At 56.0% G+C, this 16,213-nt stretch overlaps 1 protein-coding gene across 4 annotated transcripts; it reads right to left on the bottom strand.

Annotated features, from left to right (window-relative positions):
• Window positions 1–1,596: 1,596 nt before the first annotated feature.
• HCRTR1 (hypocretin receptor 1) lies at window positions 1,597–11,622 on the bottom strand. 4 transcript variants are annotated; one of them, XM_088790857.1, is made up of 8 exons: window positions 11,040–11,622; window positions 9,513–10,278; window positions 9,150–9,328; window positions 7,765–8,008; window positions 7,298–7,413; window positions 5,639–5,865; window positions 4,515–4,636; window positions 1,597–2,865 (listed from the first exon to the last, which is right to left on the bottom strand). In XM_088790857.1, the coding sequence occupies exons 2-8, from the start codon at window positions 9,709–9,711 to the stop codon at window positions 2,675–2,677; spliced, it is 1,278 nt and encodes a 425-aa protein (XP_088646983.1). In that variant the 5' UTR covers window positions 9,712–10,278; window positions 11,040–11,622; the 3' UTR covers window positions 1,597–2,674. The 4 variants fall into 4 exon arrangements, with proteins under 4 accessions (XP_088646983.1, XP_088646984.1, XP_088646985.1 ...); XM_088790858.1 differs by having other exon boundaries at window positions 9,513–9,848; window positions 11,040–11,621; XM_088790859.1 differs by lacking the exon at window positions 11,040–11,622 and having other exon boundaries at window positions 9,513–9,848; window positions 10,020–11,027.
• Window positions 11,623–16,213: the final 4,591 nt, after the last annotated feature.

Genomic DNA, 16,213 nt, shown 5'->3' with positions numbered 1-16,213 from the left:
CTCAAGAAGCGACGGTGTTTTATAACAGTTTTAGGGCTGGCATTCGGGGCTGGAAGCAGCCAGCCCAAACTGTTTATGGCATGGCCTTTCTATTATCTCAAGCCTTAGTTTTATCTTCCAAACTGCATTTACTGTCCTAACTTTTCCTCATGTTTGTTAAGCCCAGACATCTGTACTTGCCCGCTGGGTCTTCAGATCAGCGTGGTAACAGTCTACACTGACTGTCTATAGTGAGCTGACAAAATTTCAATCAAAAGCCAAGATACTAGACATTCTGGTTTGCTGGGGGACCTTATCATAGGTAATGGTGTGCTAATCCTTTTGCTTTTGGGGGTGAAGATAAGAACTCCAGGCCCTCAGCAGGGCTCCCCTCCCTGCAGTGGGTGGTTGGGAAAAGAAGCTCTGGCTGTTTGGCAGCTCAGTGAGGCCCAGCAGGTATGTCGGGCTCAGCCAGGTCAGCCCCAACCTCTGTAGTATTAGAGCCCTCGAGTTAGATGGACTCCGGTGCCCAGAGACCAGCCCCCGTCCAGAGCTAGAATGCCCTCCATGCCCACTGTGAGTCCAGCCTCTGCTTGCCAGTCTCCAGTGACAGAGAACCCAGTGCCTTTCCAGATGGCCCATTTCCTCCTTGCCTCCTAGAAACTTTTCCCTGATGTGGGTTCCAAATCCCGCTACCTTGAAACCACCACCCATCGGCCATGGTTTTCTCTCGTGGGCCACGCAGGACACGCGTCACCCCTCTCTGCATGCCAGCCCTCTAGATACCTGGCCTCTGCCACTATGTTTCCCTCACGTCCTCCCGGGCTCTCCAGCATCTCCTCACTGAGCCTCACTCCCCTTGGCATCCTGGTCACCTCCCCTGAATTTTCTTCATCTGAGTCCCCCAAATGGAGGCCTACGGCTCACCACGGCACTGGGTGCAACCAGCAGAGAGTGGAGTAGGACTGCTGCCATTCAGGGAAGCTTCTGTTGTTTTCTCTGTTCCCATTGAGCCAAGTGGCTACTGAACCCATCGTTAGAACGGTGCCAGTCAGTCTCTCAGCCGTGTGCTCAGCTGGGGCTGAGAAGCCCAGGACTAGGTTGGTCCTTGAGGGCACGATTGGTCCTGAGCCGGGGAGCCAGCCCTCACACCTCATTCTGCATGCTGGACCTCCAGGCCCGGCTGTAAACTTGACAAACAGCTTTGGATCCTAAGGCCAGCAGGAATGTGGGGTAGGCAGGACAGCCCAGCTGACCGGCCACAATTGCACATCTGTGGAAATGGCCACAAGAGCAGGGCTGGTGAGTCATCTATACAGTAGGGTGACAGACTACACCTTCCACCTGCCCCGGTGCTGCCTAAGAGGAGGGATGCGTTAGCATCCTTGGGCTGGGCCCCTGGCAGGACCGTGGTTTCACCCCACTTCTTGAGGGGAGGTCAGAAGGAGCCCGCAGCTCCATTAATCAGGTTAAGCAGACTCGGTGTGCACACGGCTGGGCTGGCCTCGGCCAGATGTCCCCCGCTCCCCTCAGCAGAGCAGCCCTGCACTGTTCCACTTCCTGCTCTGGCGATAAGGATCAGGGCCTCTGGCAGCCCTCTCATCATCTCGTGGCAGACAGAGCACATCCAGTCAAGTCTGGCTTTCTCTTTTAGCCTGTGAGTTCATAGAGCAGCAATGCTAGCCCTGATTTCCAAGAAGCTATTACCCTGCTGTCTGTCCACCCTACCCCCTTACGTCCCACAGGCCAGTGAGCAGACAGATGTGCCAAGGATCGAGGTCCTGGGCATCAGAGAATTGGCACGGCCAGAGGAGGCAGCACTGCGTGTGCTCTTAGGCCTGGCTGGGAGCGCATCTGGGAGCCAGTGTATTGGGGGATGGGAGGTGGGAGTAGTCAGCAGATAACAGCATTCCAGTGCTGCAGTGTCTTTCTCCCCCATCCCCGCCCCCACACTGATTTCCCCACCGTCCTTGCCTCGCTCCTAACCTGAGCAGCACAGATTTTGTGCAATGACAAGGAAAGGGAACATTCAGTGCCAGGCTTTTAATTACAATTGCTTCGGGCTGCTGGCCTCCATGCCAAGTGGCCACATGGAAAGTGTTTTATCACACCACAAAGCCAACAGGTTCAGTCTACGGTGCATGCTCTTGGCACCTGGTAAGCGTGGGGCTGTGCTCCTGTGGGGGAGGGGGGGCCCAGATTAGTTCCCATGTGCATCAGTGCAGCTGGCTGAGTGCAGCCTGGGCTTTAGGCAGCCACTTGGCCAGATGCAAATGCTTGCTGGGGCCCTTCCAGGAGACTCGGGAAGGCCTGCAATTGCGTAGGAGAGGGGTCTTTGGAAAGAAGGCCAAGCTCCAAAGGATGATGAGGATGGATGGTACTGGGGTATGGCCAAGTGAGAGGGATATAGCGATAATCTTGTCCATAATACGTTACCGTTTACAAAGAGCTTTCCACTTTCTTGAGCATGTTTAATCCTCACATCAATCCTGTTTAGGGGACACAGCTCAGAGAAGGGAAGTGACTGGCCCAGAGTCAAACAGGTAGAAAACCAGGACTGGAGCCCTGGCCTCGTGCTGCATCCAGTAGTCCGTCCACAAGGAGAGGGGTCTGGTCCCCCAGGAGCCAGAGGAACAGCCTAGGTAGCAAACAGCTCACACCCCTTGGAGCCACCAGGGCAGCCCTCGCTCAGGGCTCAGGGCAGCACCGTGGTGACGCTGGCGAGCACCACATGCTCCGAGACTTTGGAGATGGAGCACCGGCTCTGCGAGGACAAAGACTTGTGGCTGGCAGAGGAGCGGCGGCTGGGGGCCTTCAGAGAGCAGCAGGGACCAAGGCCAGGCAGGCAGCAGGAGAAGGCGGCCTTAAACTGCTCCCGGAATTTGCCTTGGTTGGGAGACAAGACAGCCATGAGAGGGATGCAGCAGGAAGGGGCCTTGGGCCCAGGGGCACCCACGCAGCTGCAGCCAAGCTGCCTGTGAGGGGGCGGAGGGAAGGATGGAGCTGGGATGGAGAGAGCCCCAGGGCCACCTTGTCACTGCCAGGGAGAGTGAGGACAGAGGCCCCAGAGCAGGTTCCCAAGGAGAAAGCCAATTTGAATCGGATTCCTTGACTGCGTTCTGGCTGTGAGCCCGGCTCAAACGTGGTGTCTGGCTCAGGGGCCTCAGGTCATCTCTGCCTCCTTGGTGTGTAGATGGAGGGGCTTGGGGCTCACCGTCTGTGGCTCGGCTTTCCCCATCTCTGCCCCATGGCGATGCAAACGACAGCAGCAGCCCTCACAACAGGCACTGTGCCATGTCCCTCAGCCATGACCCCCAGGTCGTCCCAGCACCCTGAGAGGCTGGGGTCCTTTAAACTCACTTCACAGATGAGATACACATCTTCTGGCCCACGGTCACCCAGCCAGAAGTTGGACCCCATTCTAATGCCAAAGCCCTTTGCTTAAAGGGGGACCGAGTGGGGAAGGAAGGACTAGCACAGCCACCTTGTTCAGCCAGAGCACACCAGGAAAACAGACCTGTCGTCTAGGACTGAAACCCTGCCCACGTTTCACCTTCCCTCCAGCCTCTGCCATGCCCAGCAGAGGGCCCGGCACACAGTAGGTGTTCCATAAATGTAGATCAGACAGGAACGCACTCATCTCTTCTGTTCTCTGACCTGGAAACCACCCGGCCAGCCTTTGTTGAATAATTCGTGAGTCTCCATGAGGGTTATAATATTGACCCCTGGTTCCTTTCAACCTTTTCTTGAAGAATATTTGTGTCCAGACTTGAACAGTCATCTGGGCCAGTTCTTTAGACCTCATCCCAGAGTCAGAGGTCGGGTGAGTTACACTTCTTCTGAGTCGGGGGAGATGGGGTACATGAGCACGCTGAGAGTGGGAGGCAGAGGGAGGAGATGGGAGCTGTGGGACAGTAGAGAGGAGCCCGGGTAGGGGTGAGGACCTGGGAGGCCTGGACTTCCAGAGGGGGAAGCGAAGAGGCGAGTGCTGGAGGAGGGTAGATCCAAGGATAACACTCGTATTCTGGCCCCTCTGCCAGTATGTGTCTATCTGGGCATGGGGTAGCCCTCTCCCTGCCCTGGGCTGCCTCTGCTGGTGATCCTCCCTTACCCCTGACACCTCGATTACGAGGCCCTCTTCCCACAGGTCTGGCTCCCTCTGAGCCTGTGTTAACCAGACGCCTGATTGCAGGTCCCGCTGTGCATGCACTGGGCAGGGGTGGAGGGGAGCTGGCCTAACCCCTGCCCTTCCCACCCACTCACTGGTCTGCATAATTTGCAAAAGTGGATCCCGGGTGCTGGTCAGCTTTCTCTGGCCACCGCTGGGAGTATGGCTGCTCCCTCACTCAGACCAAGACTCCTGGGTGGGGCCAAGTCTTCCCTCTGAGTGGCAGTTCCCAGAGCAGGGTCATAATCCCCAGAAAGGAGCAGGTATCTCCTCTCCCACCATCCTTTATGTGGCTTGGATTGGGGACGGGAAGACTGTTGTCCTGGGGACTGTCGCCATCCTGTCACTGCCTCCCCAGCCCACTCACCACTGAGGAAGTTGTAGATGATGGGGTTGGCAGCGCTGTTGGCGTACACCAGCCAGTGGGAGAAGGTGAAGCAGGCGTACACGGCTTCTCGGTCCCGGGCTTGGCGGAACATCCCGAACACCCTAGAACCGGAGGGAGGGCAGTCAGAAGTGGGGCAGACGCGTGTCTATGTGTATATATGGTGTTGCCCTAGCACTCAAGCTACAGGGCTCTAAGGTACAGGAGTTCCCACTGTCCCTTCAGTCCACCTGGTGGCCCTTTCCTGGGTCTCGTGTCTTGACCATAGTTTTGGTTCTTGAGGCCAGAGAATATGACTAAAGTGGGCCTGGGGACAGGGACCAGGGTCCGTTTCCTTAGTCACTGGCTGTCTGATCCCCTGGGATTTCCCATCCACTTTCTCATCCATCCTCCCAGCAACATGTGAGTCATAGACACCATCCATTTTTCAAATAGGAAAACTGAGGCTCAGAGAAGTCAAGTGACAGGCCCAAGGTCACACAGCCAGGAAGTGGCCGAGCACAAACACACCAAGATTGTCTCATGTCATGTAGCCCACGCTCTTTCCCTGTACCTCATGGCCTCTTACGTGGTGCCCCGTCTCCCTCTGCTTAGCGTGCTGTTCCTCCTGTGGCGTGGTCCCCCCCCTTCCTTCAAGTCTCTGCCAAATGCCACTTCCTCAGAGAGGCCTTTTTTTTTTCTTAACCATTATATCTAAAAAAATATTTTTTAAAAAAACCCACCAACCCCTGTCAGTCACTCTATCCACTTCCCCTATTTTTCTTCATAGCAGTTATCACTGCCTAACATAATACATATTTATTTCTCTCTCCCACTGGATGCAGCCTCCAGGAAAGCAGGGACTCTGTCTCACGCACTGTTCTCTGTGTTCCCAGCCCCATCTGACAATTGAGTGAATGGATGAAAGAATTTTCACAGTAGCATTAGGAGGCCAGGACTGCAGTTATTCGCATGTTACAGATGAGGAGACTGAAGCTCAGAGAAGAGGAATGATCTGCCCCAAGGTCACACGTGGCCGTGGCCGTAGCCGTGGGGTAGAGCCAGGTCTTTCTCCAAAGCAGAGAGACAACCACTCCCCACCTCCAGCCTCCCCCGCGTGCTCTCACCTCTTCAGGACATTGAGGACGCTGATGGGCAGGTAGCAGAGGGCAAAGACCAGCAGTACCACCATCAGCATCTTGGCTGTCTTCCTCCGAGCACGCATCTGCTTCACCTCAGCCAGGAAGGCCCGGGCCCGCGCTGGGGGCTCTGTGCCTGGGCCCTGCCCCTGCTCCTCCGACTGGTCTGAGGGCCGCTTCCAGTTCCTCACCAGGGCCGATGTCGTGCCGGGGATCTGTCCAGCACACACAGGGACAGGAGCGGTCGGAGGTTGCTCTCCTTTGCTGGGCCCTGCTTCGGGCTGGACCCTGGGGTGGGTGTGGGTGGGTGAAGGGAACAAACCCTTGCAATAGGAAAGAACCTCATATTCATGATACAGACCAACACTCTGGGCTGAGGGTGAACAATGTACCTTCATTTTCCACTAGCTCATTGTGAGACTATCCCCCAACATGCCTTTTGGGAATGTGTCATTGGCCCTCAGTTATAGATGAGGCAACTGCAACTTAGAGAGGCAGGGGACCCTTGACAACATCCCGCTGCCCATCCATCCTCCTTAGATCACCACCTCCATCTCTAGGGGTGGACGTGGAGGTGAGCTGTGCCTCCCCCTGGCCCATGCCCACCTATGAGGAGGCCTGGGCAAGGGGTGAGCGGGGGGTAGCATGGAATGGCCTGGGCCTCAGAGCTCAGGTCCCAGCCTTATATCGATGCCCATAAGCCTATGATGCCCATAAGCATATGCTTCCAGGCTCCTGGAGCAGCCACAGATTCCTCAAAGCCTCCCCCACCACTGGACACCCGAATCACCCCACAACAGAGGGCATAAGGCTAGAGTCCAGGAACCTTGGCGTCTAGGGCCCGCTCATCTAGTCACGAGCTATGTGACCTTGGTCAACTCACGTTCCCTTTCTGAGCCGTGGTTTTCCTGTCTGATAGAGGAGAGTGACTGCTGCCATCTTGATGGAGCCGTGAGGAGCAGATGGCACGTGTTGGTGGACTGCAAGCCTGTCATGTTCTGGCCTACCTGTTCTCCCTGTCCAGACACTGACCCAGCACTCACTCCTGCTGGTGCCAAGGGCCTCTGAGCACCCCCCAAAAAACCTGCTGTGGGTCAGTCTGTATGAGAGGAAAGAAGGCAGGCCCTGGAACCAGAAAGGCTCTGGCACTCAGCAGCTGTGGAGTGGGTAAGATGGCTGCTGTGGTTAGAGAGTTGTGAGGACACTGTGAACAACATGGGCAGGCAACATGGAGGGGCTGTTGGTGTGTACTGAACTGGGCTCTGGACTCCCACGGGTCTGGGTGTGAGTCCCTGACCTTCCACGCGCTGGCTGAGGGATTTGGGGAAATTGCTTTCCCTCTCTGGGCGTGTTTTCTCATATTGAAGCCGGGGGTAATACTTATATATGGTGGCTACAAGGATGCAAGTCTACCGGAAATGCATGGTATAATCAGTGGCAGCTACTGATGCTAGAACAATGTTAGTTACTATTCGGTTCCAGGGTTGGCACGAACACTTTTGGCCTTGAGTTTGACATGTCCTTGGGCCTCGCTGCTCGCTGGTTGCAGCCCGGATGACATGTTCTGAAGGCAGAGGACTGTCTACTCCCTCAGACCAGCACCCCATCCCCTCCCAGCCCAGACAGTGACACCAGACTGGGCCTCACCTGGCGGCCCCAGAGCTTGCGGAAGATCTGGAAATAGGCCATGGCCATGAGGCCCAGCGGGGCCAGGTAGGTGACAATGAAGAAGCAACTGTGGTAGATTTTGGGATAGAGGTCATCTGTAGGGGCCAAGAGATGCAAAGTGTGGGCCCAATTGGGATTCCCCCAGCCTTCCCTGCAATGCCACCCTGCCCCAGCTCGTGCCAAAGCAAGCAGCGGTGGCCCACACAGCCACCATGGCAGGGAGACCTTGGGGTTGCCAATGTAGGGTGTCCATCCTGGAGGAACCCCTAGCAGATGCCTACACTAGAGGAGCTACCCACCCTGGGGATACACCTGCTAGATGCCCGGACTGGGGTGTCCTTTGGGGAGACACCCACCCTGGGTACCTCAACAGATTTCCTGCCCTAGGGCTATGTGACCCAGAGGTGCCCAATTCAGGGATGCCTATCCAAGGTTCCCGCCATTACCTGCCCAGCGCTCATCACAGACAGAGAAGAGTCGAGTACGGTTGGCTAGCTCGGGCAGCACACTGCTGCATTCCATGACAGCAGCCTGGGGCACCATGACAGCCAGCGACACAGCCCAGATGCCCAGGATGGAGCCACGGGCACGCCGGGCGGTGCTCTTGAACAGCAACGGGTGGCAGATGGCATACCAGCGGTCCAGGGCAATGAAGCTGAGCGTTAGCACTGCCACCGACACTGACACAGCCTGCCGCATAGGGACACAATGTCAGTCTTCTTGGGTGCCACCCAGAGACACGAGGTGACAGATGGGGCTCACAGCCCAGAAATACCAGGCAGCTAGGTGCAGCGCACAGCCTTACTCCACCACCTACTGGCTGTGTAGATTTGGGCAAATCACTTATCCTCTCTGAGCTTCACCTGTGGAGTGGGAATATACCATTCACCTGGCAGGATTCTCATGACAATAAATGAAATCATGGATGGAAAACATCAAGCTTGAGACCTGGCACAGAGGAGATGTTCGCCTGCTATGAATAATAACTTATGGAACTTACTACATGCCAGATGCTGTCTTCATTATCCTCACCATAACCCCTCTCAGGCATTATGGATGAGGCAGGAAAGGTTAGCTATCTCGTCCAGGGTGATATTCCTCACCTGCCTCTCTTTGTTCTCAGGCTTGCTAGAGTTAATCAGTTGAGTGGAAAACCTCAAAACAGTGGGAAATCCAAGAGGCCTTCCTCTCTGCCCCAGGATGCCATCCCTTCCCCAGGCTGTTCAAAAAGAGGCCTCCTTCTGAGAGGCAGATGAGCCTAAGCCCGAGGTGTAGGTGGGCTTTGCCTCCGGAAGTGCCCCCGCCCTCTGGGGTACAGGGAGAGGGTCAAAAGATGCAACCGAGGGGCCATTCCGGCCTCTGGTCGGCCATCCTTCCACTGCCCTCAACCCCATCTGGGCACCCTGATTCCCAATGTGGGGAGAGAAGGCACCAGCTAGGGGTTGGGAGGAGAGGCGACTTTCTAGCAGGCACCCTCATAGCTGCCCCCCTTGGGATCAGGAAGCAGGCCCATTGTGCATTTTTGTCTGTCACTGAGGGCTTGTGCCTCTCTCCTCCACAGTGTGCTGTGTCCCTGGAGGTGTCTGCACATGGCTGAGGCTGTCTTTGTGTGACCGGGCCAAGGGTGGGGATCTCTGTGTGAGTATGTGGGGCTGTGTCTGTGTCCTCCAGTGCCAGGCTTGCCCTTGCGGACAGTAGAGGATGACACCACAGAGGTACTGAGCCACTGTGTCCTGTCTGAAAGGCAAGTCTGAGGGTCACTGAGAGCTATGTGGGGCTGTGGTTTTGTACTCAGTGTGACAGGCGATGAAGGACAGCAGGCAAAGCTCACCTGTAGATAGGGGATGACCTTGCAGAGAGCATGGCCAAAGAGCCAGGACTCGGTGATGTCTACCAGCAGGCTGGCCGGCAGGCAGATGGCTGTCACGAGCACATCAGCCAGGGACAGGTTGACGATGAAGTAGTTGGTGACTGTCCTCATGTGGTGGTTCCGCCACACTGCCAGGCACACTGCGGGGTGGGGTGAGCATGAGGTAAAGCCAGGGGCAGAGCCACGACCATCTTAGGCCCATCAGCGAGTCCCTCCCCCACGTACCCGGCTTCTGGAGGTAGGGACTGGGGAGAGAAACGAGGCCCAGAACCCCTTCCAGTCCCCGGGGGAATCCCGCACTGCCACAGGGACATAGGGACCTACCCAGTGTGTTGCCCACCAAAGCCACGAGGAACACAGCCACGTAGGCTGCAATGAGGACCCATTCATACTGCTTCGGGTATAAATAATCGCGCCACAGATAGCGGAGAAACTCGTCCTCATAATCGGCAGGCACCAGGGATGGTTCCCAGCTGCCAGTGGGGAGCCCTGTCTGGGCCCCTGGGGTGGCAGAGGGCTCCATGAGCTCAGGAGCCGCTAGGGCCAAGGGGCATCCTGAGCTCTATGGACAGAGGGGAGCCCAGGCCAGGCCTCAGCCCACTTCCTTCAGGGGCTCCGGAGTCTTGCACCAGGTCTTTTGGGGTCTCAGCCCCAAACCTCCTGCAGAAAGGGAGGGAGGAAGAAAGGTAACATTAGGGAATGTGGCAGGCAATTTGCATATAAACTCCCTGTTAATTCTCACAGTCCTGTGGGTTATTGTGGAGAAAGACAGATCTCACCCCTTTCAGCCTCGGTTTCCCGTCTATTCAAAGAAGTAATGACCATACCTACCTCACAGGACCGCGGTGGGGAGTAATGAGCTCTAAAGCACGCCTAGTGTTTTATCCAGAAACTGGCGCAGGAAGCAGGCTTCCCCATTATTAGAGAAACCTGCTTTGCAGAGGAGGCGATGGAAACTCAGAGGTTGAGCCCCTAGCTCAAGGTCCCAAAGCTACTAGGCCAGGCCTGTCTGAATCCACCAAACACCACAGATTTGGGAGGGGAAGCCATCTGATTGCAAATATTCTCTCTTGTAGGTATGTTCACAGGCCTGAATTTTTGGTTGAAAAAAAAGGCGTTAGAGACCCAGGTTCAAGACCACCGGCTAATCCCGTCTTGAATCCCCCGGGCTGCTCTGCGCCCCGCAGACTTGCCAGACCTTCCCCGATGGAGACACACACACACACACACACACACACACACACACACACACACACACACACACACACGGTCGGGGGAGGGGTGCAGGGAGGAACTGACGCCCTCTCTGCAATTGAGGAGAGAGGCCCCCAGGTCCACCTGCCAGGCCACTCAGGCCACCTGCTAATCCCCTCTTGAATCCCCCGGGCCGCTCTGAGCCCTGGCGGCCGCCAGGGGTCGCTAGGCCAGTGCGTAGGCTGCTCCCTCCATTCATAAATCCGGCCTCGCTCCCCGCCCCTCCTAGCTGGTTCAGACCCCTCCTTCCCGCGGCTGATCAGGGAAGACCCCGGACGTGTGTAGGAGTGTTGCCCATCCCAGGAGACCCCTGGGAGAGGGGGAGGGGGCTCCTTCATACCCCCACCAAGCGCCAGCGGACCCACTCCTTGAGCAAGACTCCCTGCACCCCGGGGGCTGTGAAGGACTGTAGGGCGGGTGGCGGGTGGAGTTGGGGGGGAGGAGCGAGAGCGTTAGGGGTTCTGCAGGAGCCTGCCGGGAGGAAAGCCTGCTGGGGACTCAGCCTCCCAGCACCCAGGTTATCCCCCGAGACTTGGCTCCCGCCGAGGGTCCTTTGGAACCCCTACTCCAGGCCTGGGGGTCCCCCACGCCCCGCACCTGTTGGCTTCGGGACCCCGGCGTCCTCGGCTGCTGGTCCCCGGACCTTGAACCAGTGACTTCGCCTCCCTGTCCCGAAGGCCGGGCTCCTGGGGGGGCTATGGCTCCAAAGCGGGCTGTGGCTGGCGCGGGCTCCGCTGGGCTGCGCGCTGCCGGGAGGGGCGGGAGAGGTAGGGCGGGGAGGGGAGCCCCCAGCCGGTCTCGGCTTCTTGTCTTACAGCCGCGAGACCCGGAGGGCGGAGGGAGATGCTAGTTGCCCCTCGCCAGCCACTTCACGCCTCCATCCCACTTCTATTCATGCGCCCATCCGTTCATTCATGCCGTTCGCATTCATTCAACATTTCTGCCTCCGGCCACTCCGCATTCAGAGCGCACCTACTGTGTGCCGGCGGGTTCTGGGCAGCTTCGGAGAGCCACAGTGCAGAGGGGATCCCAGCTCCACCTCTCCTTGCTGCCTCACCTAGCTGACGAGGATGATGGCACAGGTGGGTCTCGGGTGAGAGACGACGCCTGCACCGCCTCCAGCCAAGCTCTGGCTGCTGCTGGAGCAGCTAGCTCCAGGCGACGCCAGAGGCCACGCTCGCCCATCGCCCAGCCCCCATTATATCTGCCCCCAAATCTTTTTTGTTCATACCTTTCCCTCTCCCAAGACAGAGACAGTAGGTGGGAGCAGGAAGTGGGGAGCCAGAAGGGTTGATTGATTCAACAAACATTTACTAAGCAGTGTGCCAGGCAATGCGCTACACAATAATACAGCTGCCATTTGTATAGTCCCCGAAATGCATGATCTCATTTAATCAACCCAGTGAGGTAGTTGTTATTGTCCCCATTTTACAGATGAGAACACTGCACTCACATAGTTCAGTGACTTGCCCAAGGTCACACAGCAGAGGCAGACCTGAGATTCGAGCTTGTGCTTCTCTCCAGGTCTACCCGCCTCCTCACTGGACAGAAGGGCAGAGGCTGGCCTCCTGGCCTGGCAAGTCCTCATGGTGAGGAGAGCTGGGAGGGAGCCCAGGGGAGCTGTGGGGCACAGAAGGACAGATTGATCCAGCCAGGGCATCAGGACAGGCTTCCCAAAGCAGGATAGTGTACATGCAGACCTGACGAATGAGGAGGTAGTCCTGCAGGGGGATTGTGGTCCTGGCAGAGAGAATTCAAGGTAGAGGAAACAGCAGGTGCAAAGGTGTGGAGATCCAGCCTTCCCGGAAAACACAGATAGGCGATGCGTGACCTCCGGGGGATCAGGCAGTCACCTTGGCCATCCCCTGCCTTAGGACAGGGCCTTCCTAACACATCAGATCCACCCTCCTTTCTCACCCTAGGAGATTCACCCTTTTCTCTTGGGAGGTGATTCCTGAGATGTAACCTCCATCTTTCCTGTTGCAGCTAAAGCCCTTTTTCAAAGGAGCTGGAGCTATGCTGTTAGGCATAGAGTGTGTGGGAGGGAAGCTGGGGGCAGCACAGGGATGGGTGCAGTGATCTCCTTCACCTCTCCAGAACAGGAGGCAGGACTGACGCTCACCCTAAGGCAGAATTCTGTCCCCGGGCAGGCACAGCATCCACGGCGGGTGATGACTCAGAGCACCCCTCTGGTTGCAAAGCTCTGTCCTGCCTATGGGAATGGATGAGGTGACACAAGAGGGAAATGGCTGGTGTGTGTGTGTGTGTGTGTGTGTGTGTCTGTCCATGTGTCCCCACATACTCGCCTACATATATCTGAGTGTTTGTATTTAAGTAAGGGCTGTGACTGTGTGTCTGGGGATCCCATGGGTGACTGTGTGTGTTTGGGTCTCTGAGTATGCATGTGGGTAGGGAACAGGCTCTGGGCTGATGACGGGGTCACCCTGGGTGGGATGTGTCTGTATGGGTCTTGATTTGTCTCTGTGTGTATTGGTGTATTGGTGTTTTGTGGCTATGAGGAATGTGTGCGTGCGGTGTGTGTAGGGGGTCTCTGTCTCTGTGTCTGGATGTGCATTTGTGGCCTCCTGTTGTGTTCCCTGTGAGTGTGGGAATGTGAGTGTAGGCATGCCTTTGTGTCCATGGGTCTGTGAGTGTGCAACTTGGTAAATCTATCCCCACAGCGATGACTCAGCTAATCCCCCACATTACTTCCCTCATCAAGAGCTGAAACTGTTTGCCATGTAGGGGCTGGAGAGGGCGCCGCAGCACATGGAGGATGGGAGGCAGATCGTGCGGGGTGCAAATGACCAGCTGCAGCCAACAAGGTGCAGCTGGTGGTGCAAAAGGTGCAGACCTGTGTGTGTGTGGGCAGAGGGCACCAGCAGAGCCCAGCACAGCTCAGGCTTAGAACCCAGCCCGGAGCTCAGACGCCACAATTCAGGACCTCTCAGACACCCTGGGCTGGAGTGAGCAAGGGGCTCCCCAGGCCCCCCCAAATCATTATACATGGAGGAGCATGTGTCTGTGTGGGGAAGGAGTCAGGGCTGAGAATCTACCTTCTCATAATATCCACTGTTAACAGAGCCAGTCCCATCTCCCCTTATGAGGGATCCCAATTGCCAACCCCCCTCTTCACTCCTTGGTACCCAGAGGTGGCTGCTCCCCAGGACAAAGGATTCGATCATGAGTGATTCCTTCTACCCTGAGGCAACAGATCTTTCTTCCTGCTTTATCAGACCCTGGCCAGGCAGGAGGTTTGGGGTCCCTAGGTCCCTCCGGTCCTGAGTCTGTCTCCCTCAGCCACGGCCTATATGAGAGGCCCTGAGAGTGGGAAAGGCCAGTTATTTGGCCTATATGGGCATGAGGGAGAGACCCCAGGTGTGTGCTCAGAGAAGACCGTGCGACCCAAGCAAGGCCAGTGATGCTCATGGAAGACCCACAGGAGCTGGGGTGTTCTGGTCCTTAAGCCCAACAGCTGGCCTCTGAGAGCTCCTGGCAAAGAGCTATGTCCATGGGAGGGACCCAGTGACCTCATGTCCTCCATCTCCAGGCCGGTGCTCAGTCCTGGCACTTTCATAACCCAGAGAGGGTGGCCTGAAGCCTTTGTTTTGCCCAAGCTGTCTGTCAACCAGTGGCCACATGACCTCTTGTTGATCTAATACTGAGCTCTGAGCCATAGGTCCCTGTCACATCCATCTTTGAGTGTCAGGCAGGGCACTTGCCCCAGGTGCTATCCCCCTTCCCTCCCAATTCCAATGTGACTTACAGTAACCTCTGTCTGACTAGGACTAGAGTAATCGAATGTAATTGAGTTTTCAACTTGCTAATGCTGCCACAGGCTTGGAATGTGGGTGGGAGCTCTCCAGGCAGGGCAGAGGTCCTTTTTAGAAGAACAGAGATCAGAAAACAAGCGGAGGTGTGTGGTGAGATGAGGGAGAGCCAGCAACTAGGCTGTGGGCCTGGAAAGGGGGATTCCGAGGGCTGAGTCTAGGTAGGCCACTGAGGCAGTGGGGGCCTTTCGGTCCTTGGGCCCAACAGCACTGGCCCCGGGAACTCCTGGCAAAGTGCCATGTCCATGGGAGGAACCCAGGGACCTCATGTCCTCTGTCTCCAGGCCAGGCACTAAGCTTCTGTGCCTTTCCTCCCCAGGGAGGGCCAGCCCCCTTCCTTAGGGTTTGGTGGCTTGAAGAGGACCACCATCTACTGGGAGAGATGAGGACCTGGGTCCCAGATTCAGGCATCTCGGTGGCTTCACAAGCTAGAAGGGCAGGGGCAAGAGGGAAGGCACTGGAGACAGCAGCCTTCTGTCTGTTCACAAACTCAGATACTCACTCAACAAGCACTGGCACATAGGTTACAGAGGTGGGAGTGAGACTGGGGAGACCCATTGTAAACAAATGATTGGGGGTGGGTATCAAATGCATTAGGGTGGGAGCCTGTGGAGTCAGGTCGCAGGGCAGGATGGGACTGGAGGCAACACTGATGGTGCATGTGAACCCAGGGGTAGAGTAAGCCAACTCCCCAGTGTGTTACGTCTGGTGTGGAAAGGAGGTTAGGAGCCCAGACTTTGGGGCCAGAAAGGTCTGGGTTAGGCTCCCAGTTCTGCGGCTTCCTACTGTGTTATCTTGGACTTGTCACTTCATCTCTGTGATAGGTTGGGTAATGGCCCCCAAAGGTGTCCACATCCTAACCCCTGGAACCTGTGAATAGGTTACATGGCAAAAGGGACTTTGCAGGTGTGATAAGAATGTTGAAATGAGGAGGTTATCCTGGGTTATCCAGGTGGGCCCATTGTAATCACAGGGCCCTGATAAGAGGGATGCAGGAGGGTCAGGAAGAGAAGATGTGATGGTAAAGCAGAGGTTGGAGTGATGCCAATGCTGGAAGGGTCCGCGAGCCAAGGAATGTGGGTGGCTCCTAGGAGCTGGAAAAGACAGGGAACAGAGTCTGCCCTAGGGCCCCAGAAGGAATGCAGCCTTGCTGATTCATTGATGGGAGCCTCATAAGACTCAACGTGGACTTCGAACCTCCTGAAGCATCAGAGAGAAAAAGAACCCTGTTGTTTTAAGCCACTAAGTTTGTGGTCATCTTTGACCGCAGCCATAGGAAATGAATGCAGCCTCTCTGTGCCTCGCTTCACTGGTTAGGAGACCCCCAGTAGCCTTTGCTCTATCGAGTTGTGTAAGGGTGCTCTGTGAACAGGCAGGCGTGCAACAGCAGATGCTGGGCACTGGCAAGACAGAGACTCATAGTTATACACATGATATTTTAAAAACCATTTAATAATTCTTTAAATGTGGGTGGTCGGGGAGACCGGTTTGCCAAGTGGTTACAGTGCAGTGCTCATAACACCAAAGTCGCCATTGGTTCCATTCCCACACGGGCCAGTGAGCTGCGCCCTCTACAACTAGATTGAAAACAACGACTTGACTTGGAGCTGATGGGTCCTGGAAAAACACACTGTTCCCCAATATTCCCCAATTTAAAAAAAAATCAGAGTGGTCGTCATGGTAAGAACCAAGACTTTGACGTCTTCTGCTTACCTTATCATTTGGTCGTGTTTTCTATCTTGAGTCATAGATGATGCAGGAGACTGCTAAAGATCTAAAGCCTAAAATAAGTGATAATAGCAATAAATGATGATCATAGTAAATGTCTGCTGGTGTGGTTATTTTGACACAGAAGCACACAAGGGAAGGCAAAGGAGAGTCCTGATCTTCCTGGGAGATGTGTGTCTGTAGACTGGGGATTTCTATGACCTGTATCACCAG

Source organism: Rhinolophus sinicus, chromosome 14 (genome assembly GCF_057876585.1).
Source record: "Rhinolophus sinicus isolate RSI-liver-muscle chromosome 14, RSI-T2T, whole genome shotgun sequence".
In the NCBI taxonomy this organism is placed as follows: Eukaryota; Metazoa; Chordata; class Mammalia; order Chiroptera; family Rhinolophidae; genus Rhinolophus; species Rhinolophus sinicus.
This window is presented reverse-complemented; position numbering and strand designations above follow the sequence as displayed.